Source organism: Neolamprologus multifasciatus, chromosome 6, assembly GCF_963576455.1.
Source record: "Neolamprologus multifasciatus chromosome 6, fNeoMul1.2, whole genome shotgun sequence".
Classification (NCBI taxonomy): Eukaryota; Metazoa; Chordata; class Actinopteri; order Cichliformes; family Cichlidae; genus Neolamprologus; species Neolamprologus multifasciatus.
The window spans coordinates 15,759,612-15,767,256 of NC_140444.1; the positions used below are offsets into that span (position 1 = coordinate 15,759,612).

Sequence of the window (7,645 nt, forward strand, 5' to 3'; positions counted from 1 at the left end):
CTCAAACTGCTGTTTCGATAAGATAGTCTTTATTTTGGCTAATTTCCTCAAATGAAAAAAGCTAGATCTTACAACAGCTCTGACCTGGCTTTCAAATTTAAGATTTGCCTCTATTTTAACTCCCAGATTAGTGATGACTGGTTTAACATACTGTGCCAGCGAACCAAGATCTAAAAACCATCACTTCTGTTTTCTGTTCATTAAAATGTAAAAAGTTCAAAGCCATCCAGGCCCTTATTTCATCAAGGCATCTGAGCAGCGGGTCTACTGAGAAGCCATTTATCTTTTTAAGTGGGAAATAAATCTGGGAGTCATCGGCATAGCAGTGGAAAGAAATCCCATGTTTCCTGAAAATAGACCCAAGGGGTAGGAGATATAGAGAGAAAAGAAGCGGGCCTAAAACTGAACCCTGTGGGACCCCACATTGAAGAGAAGCAGCAGAGGATACAAACTCCCCGAGTTTCACAGAGAAAGTTCGCTCTGCCAAATAGGATCTGAACCACTGCAGTGCGGTACTCCTAATACCCACCAACTGCTCTAAACGGGAAATTAAAATATTATGATCCACTGTATCAAAAGCAGCAGTTAAATCTAACAGCACGATAATAATCATAAGCATTGGTGGTAATTAAGTCTTCAGATATGTCAAAATATTAATTTGTTCTGACAATATAATTAAGCTTGTGCCTTTTTGAAAATTAGTGTGGTACATGAAAGGCGGAGTTTAAGATAAATCATATATGTTCAAAAAAGATTTGTATTGGGCTCCAGCGTGTCCTCATGTCCACAGTCCAAGTCTCTTTATTCTTGGTTACTTGCTTATCCACTAATGAGCAAACTCAGGTTAATAAAGCTTTTGATTCCAGCTCTTGTGTAGATTTTCTTTGATGTAAAGTAAACTCAAGATCTGTCCTTGAGCTTCAGCAAAACATCTTAAGGAAGCTGTATTAGAGCTGTGAATAACTGGAATTGTAGTACCTCACATGTTAGTGATCCAATATATCTATATCACACACACACACACACACACACACACACACACACACACACACACACACACACACACCTACACACACACACACACACACACACCTACACACACACACACACCTACACACACACACACACACACAGGTAAATTAATCCAGTTTAATAGTTTCATGCAAATTGTATTTATTTCTGTTGCAATAAACATATTGTATGTAAGTGTCAATGTTTACATCACAGGGTGGGTCACAATTTATTGTAGCCAGTAGTTTGACATGATGATGGTTTGTTCTTGGTTCATAACCAACAACTGTTATACCAGAGTTTCTTAGCCTCAGTCTCTGGACCCTACAGGGAGGTATGTCAACTTACAACTTGTCACCTCTAATTGCTGTAATCCAGTCAGTTTCTGGAAACTGGGTCACAGTGTAGAAAAGGTTGAGAAACCCTGAGTTGGAATATTTTTACAGCATACACACAAGCAAAGATAGAAAACAATAACAAAGACAGCTAAAATACAACATAATTTATTAAAAAATAAACAAAATGAACAACACCTAAAAATATTTGACATGCTAATTCATCCAAATTACAACCTCATTTAAATCAGGGGCTTTGAATTATTAATGAATCCTAACAAAACTTTTCTTCACATTTCTACATTTCTTCGCATTGCCCTTCCTCAAGAGCAAACACTGTTAGCTTTTGATGTTTGGTAATATCATGTCCAAAGTCTCTTTGCATTTAATTCACTTCTTCACAATGTTTTCCTCTTCTTTGGCCTCATAATGATGATGATCTTGGCTCTCAGCTGCATAACAATAAAATTCAAAGCTACATGCAACATTGTAAAATGACAGTGAAATCGCACCAGAACTTTATGTCATCCCTGTGCATGAGTTTTTAACAAGAGTGGTTGATTTTTGTGATCACAGCATTAAATATTTCTGCATAAAGTGCTACAAAAAATAATACTTACTTTTAAATTGGTTAGTAGCTTAACATGACTTTTATTTTTGTTTTACTCCACGAGCATAAATATAAATAAATAGCATAAATACACATAATAACCAAAGTACCATTAACAACTGGTGTAAAAGATAGACAAAGAGGAAAACATAGCAAGCATTTTCATCTTGTTGTAAGTGATCACTGCTGGGTTAAAACCTTATTTTTTAAGATGTTTTTTTTTATTATTCACTTGAGTTTTCATATGAATGAGAAGCTCTAAGTTGTAGTGGTTAACACATGAAAGAACCCTGCTCAAGAGTAGCAGGAGACATAAATCCACTTTCAGGGCATCAAAAGCTGGTGGACTCCTACTGGTCCCGAGTCTAGATAAATGACGGGGCATTTTGGCATAAAATCTGTGCCAAATATATTCTGATCCATCTGCTGTGGTGACCCCTTGGGGGTGAAATGAACAGCTTTTGTATATGAAGAAGAAAAATAACAAAATAAGAAAGCTAATATTTGCCTTGGCTGTGGATGTGCAAGCTCATGTTAATTAAATATGTGTTTCAATGAGTTCACATATTGACAGTAAATATCCCTTTCTGACTACACTGGTTTCTATTTTTGAATAAATGAATCAACTGTATTTCTGTTCATTAATAAGGAGCAGCACACTTGTAAGAGTTTAAAACAACAACAACAACAACAGCAGTGTAAACCAACAGAATTGTGCTTGGCAAATACATATGTAATTAATCAAGGATCATTTAGGACTGATATGAAATATTGCTCCTTGCAGATGCTCTGAAAATTTGTTCTTTGTCTGCTGTCCCATGACCAGTTGCTTAGAAACAAAATAATGAAATAACAGACATTTTTATCCATGGAGTCATTCTGGAGCCACGTTGGATGGTATCATCTCCCTGCAGGCTGGCTCCTGCTGAGCCTGTTCAGGTACCATCCTCACACTGGCACTGCCACCATCTGTGGTGCTCGGGTTCACCACGCGAAACTTCCGATGAGCTGGCCGTACAGCTCTAAGAAACTGCCTCTTAAAGGTCTCACTAAGCATGATATAGAGAAATGGGTTAATGCAGCTGTTAGCATAGCCCATGCTAATTGCAATATTATAGGCATAGGAGAACGCTATGCTTGGCTTCTGCACCCCCAGGTGCACCAGTTGGAGGATATAGAAAGGAGCCCAGCAGATAAAGAAAGCGAGGCAGATGGCCACTGCCATCCGGGTCACCTTCCTGGTGCGCACTCTCAAACTCCGTGGAGGCAGAGGCGCCACACTTGTGGACATGTGTTGGAGGATCTTGAAGAATACCCGACAGATAATGGCTAAGGGTATCGCAAAGGCCAAGAAAAACTGGTAAAGTGTAAACCAGTATGTATCTGTAACTGGATCAGGAAGAAGCAGAGCACAGGCCACTAGCCCATCTGGGAGAGGCATCAGGCCGGCATACATCCACACAGGGATAATGGTGAGTAAGGACAAAACCCACACCAGCCCAATGACCAGCACAGCCACACAAGGCGTGCGGACATAGTTGAAGCGAATGGGATGCACTGTAGCTAAATAGCGGTCAAAGGTCATTGCAGTGAGGATATAAGTACTGACAATCTGGCTGTTGGAATCGAGCGCAGTGATGACCGTACACATCGCGGCTCCAAAGTGCCAGGTACCGTTGCCCAGCAACTGGTGAATGAGAAATGGCATCCCGAGGAGAAACAGAAGATCAACAATTGACAGATTTAAGATAAAGATATCTGGAACTGTTTGCTTGGCTCGACACTTGGTCTTCTTCATAATGGTGTACATGACAATACAGTTCCCAATGATGCCCAGAAAGCAGATAATGCCAAAGATGACAGGTAGGATGGCACCACAGTGAAGAGCACCATCTTCAGCTGGAGACCAAAAAAGGGGGGAACAGCAGTTAATGTGGAAATATTACAAATTATCTTTACATCTTAAAAATACACAGAAATACAATTTAGAACTGTACGGATACAGCAAGGATTACTGTATATCTATTAAGTATCTAAGTATCTATTAAGTATCTATTTTCTTCTTCTAGTAAGTATCATATAATAAAAGTAAGAATTTTAATACATTTAAATTAATGTCCAGGCAGATCTATTTGCTATGCATGTGTACATATCTGCCTATGGTGTCTGCATGCCTTTTTTTTGTTTGTTTGGTTGGTTGTTTTTTTTTTTTGTTTTTTTTTTTTTGCTTTACTACTGCAGCAAAAGCCGAAGACAGAGAGGAATACAACAAAATACAACAGATTCAATATTATTCTAAATATATCATTAGAGGTCTAAAACATCTGTTCTTGTGTTTCGAACTTACAAAATCCTGTTTTGAGAACATATTTATGTCAGTATATTTATGTTTGGGGTTTTTTGTTGTAGTTGTTTTGTTTTTTGCACCATGAGGGACTATTGCCTTAATTTAGTTAGGCTTGCGCTAACGTTTTTCTTTATTCATGTTTCCATTTTAAACGTATTATTTGGGAAATAGTTATGCGCTCTAACGTGAATTTGTGGAATAGGTTTTCAGACCTCAAAAACACAAGATAATATGAAATAACAGAAGATAAAAGAAAATTACAAGAAAGGAAAACTGAAGCATCATTTTATGTTTTTGTTTTGTTTTGTTTTACATTAATGTTAGACGATTTACACCTCAAACAAAGTCCCCAACAACGTAGGTCTATTGGGCTGTAATACTGTTCAACCTACCTGTTGTTGAATTGCTGCCATCGATTGAAAAATTTGTATTGTTAAAGAAATCCATGGGGTAAAATCAAAAAGTACATCCAAGTTCAGATGTGGCGCCGTTATGACAGGGTGGGCTTAACAAGTAAAAACATCTGGAGTAGATTGCAGCCGAAGCCTAAATTACCTTCTTTCTGTGAAAGAAATCAGATTGTTAAATCCGTTCCAGCACAACCGTCGTGTTTCTCTCTGTGCGCGGATCAGCGCGCTCTGCACCCTCAATGGTAATAATGCAGCTCCTCTGGGAGTTACTGACACTGAAGAGTCCGTGAGAGCATCTTCACTACTAGTAAGCGACGCAGTGTGGAGTTGCGACTGCGCTGCAGGTGTCAGATTAAATAACATTGCTGTGTGTGTGCGTGTGCGCGTATGTGTATGCGTGTTTATAAATGCGTAAAAGTGTTTCCTTATTAATGCGTGTTTCTCTGAATCTGTTTTAGAGTTTACATTTTCTATTACCTTCAATACTTTAGGGTTTCATGAAAAGCAGAGAAAGAACAGTGACTTATGACTCAAAGTTTAAACACGTAGTTTTGAAGCGTTTCAGAGCAGTTACAAACAGATAGGTTCCTACACTCAAAGTCTGCCACTAGATGGCTTTGTTGCCTGTCATTTGGCCTATTCGCGCCTTTCGGGCATTAAAATAGGATGTGAGCGGTTGACGGTTTGTGTGTTATGAAAAACACATTTAAGCCATCTACACAGTTCAGTTACTAGTTTTGCAACTCAAAGCAACTGATAAAGAAGCATGCATGCATTGTCGGTTGCAAGGTGTTCGTCTTTCAGCTTATGTCCTCTGCATGTCCTCCATGAATCTTCTCCTGCCTGGCAGCTACATATTCAGCATCCTTTTTCCCAGTTTATCTACCATCTCTCCTCTGCACATGCTCAGATCATCTCAGCCTTGCCTCTCCAATTTTGCCTCCAAAATGCTCTTGTCATGCTCTTGTTACTCACAATGAAAATCTTGCAGTGTGTGTTTGACAGAGACAGAGCGAGAACGAGTTGGTACAGTATAACAATATCCGCAGTATAATCCTATAAAGTTGGCATTTTGGAAACCAAACGTTAGTAGGAGATGGTTATGGCCTATAATATTTGTGTGCTACAGGAAGAACATGGAATAACAGTAAAATGTTGCATCACACATTAATAAAAGATCAACAGCACCCTTCAAAATGCTTTAGATGACAAAAAACATTTAACTATACATTAACACGGCACTTTATTCTATATATACTTTAAACAATACCACTTATTTACAGCCAATTTACAATCACAAGTGAACTCACCCAAAACAGGAAATGAAGACTTTTTAATCAAGAACTACAGTTTAGACTCTTGGTAGGAGATGCCTGGGAAACAAAGCTACACAACAGGTGTAGTTTTTGTTGTCCTCTTTGATTTGCCGACTAGAGTGTCTTATTCAACACTGGCCATTAAATTTATTAAATATTACATTAGTGCATGGTGCTTATTGTAAAGGTGATTCTTCTGTTAATAGAACTTAAAGTGTATTCAGCAGCTTCTAATGTATTATGTGCGTTTAGTGTATTTGTGTTAGTGGAAGTATGCCTCATAACTGCAGCGACGGCTAAACAAACGTGAGTGCTTGAAGCCTGAAAACGAGGACCTTCTCTTCCTTCTCATGGTTCCACTTTTCTGTTCGGGATCAGATGAAAACATCTGTGAAATTAAGATGGGAGAACTTTTTTTTTCTTAAGCTACATTGTGTAAAATATATAGTTGCATGTGCTGTAAACTAATACACAATCAATGTGCCACAGTTTAAGGTTCAAGTTTAAGGACTGAAGTGTTGGTTGATTAGCTATTGTTTCTTGAGTACAGACAATTAATTTCCCCCAGCACACACCTACAACATTATGAAGCTTGTGGTAACTATTTATTTTCTACTGTGCTGTGATTGTAAATCCAGGCCTTCCTGGTTTCAGCCAGTGGGCTCTATGCTTCAAGTTCTGCTACATCTGTTTCCACCCTGTAGAAACAAGAATGGAGGGATTATTTTATTAAAATCATTTGTCAGCATAATTTTACAATCAAGAAAATGCTTTGTGATGATGGACACCGTGACTGTTTGGTTGAATGAAGAACAATGGTAACTTAGCAGATCTTAACAACACAAGAAAGTGAAGTTGAAATAGTGTCAATTGTTAACATTTAATTGTTTAAAACAAAACACAGTTATAATATTAGGAGATGTGAAAGCAAATGTAGATTTTCTGTTAATGTTTTGTTTTTATTTTTCCAGTCAGAATTTTGAATTCTTCCTATGAGAAATCTGCCTTTACTGTTTTTCATTAATTTCTTAAATGATTCTGACAGAAAGGGCATGTTGTTGTCCTTACTTCAGGAAACCTAATTTTTTGCTTCAGCTGTTTTTGGTTTTTGTCCAAGCCAGTAATTTTCCATCAGCCTCTTATCGTTTCCTTCTACTGCTTGATCAGTTGATCAATTAGACTGTTTTAATAATAATAAACTAATCATGTTGCTCTAATCTTTGTAGTCAGTTTAAAAACCCTTTCCCCAATAACAGCATCAAATTGTATTTTTTTTCCTTTCCCTTTGCATAATAGCACGATTGAGCAATGCTCTGGATACACTCAGTGGAAGGAATTCAGGTGCTGGCAAGTGCCTTCTTTCCCTTCAATATTTGCTGCACTAATCAGGCACAACATTAGGACCACCTGTCTAATATTGAAATCAACAGTGACGCATCAAGGCATGGACTCGACTATGCAGTATCTGCCACCAAAGTGTTAGCAACAGATCTTTAAGTCCTGTAAGTTGTGAGGTGTGGTCTCCATGGTTTAGACCAGGCTGACTAAAGCATCCCAGAGATGCTCGATTGGACTGAGATCTGGGACATTTGGAGTCGACACCTCAAAGCCGTTGT

The 7,645-nt window shown here is 38.2% G+C and overlaps 1 protein-coding gene across 1 annotated transcript; it reads right to left on the minus strand.

The window, feature by feature from the left end:
- Window positions 1-997: 997 nt before the first annotated feature.
- Window positions 998-6,934, minus strand: mchr1a (melanin-concentrating hormone receptor 1a). Its single transcript, XM_085164295.1, has 2 exons — window positions 4,696-6,934; window positions 998-3,855 (listed from the first exon to the last, which is right to left on the minus strand). The coding sequence occupies exons 1-2, from the start codon at window positions 4,748-4,750 to the stop codon at window positions 2,831-2,833; spliced, it is 1,080 nt and encodes a 359-aa protein (XP_085020421.1). The 5' UTR covers window positions 4,751-6,934; the 3' UTR covers window positions 998-2,830.
- Window positions 6,935-7,645: the final 711 nt, after the last annotated feature.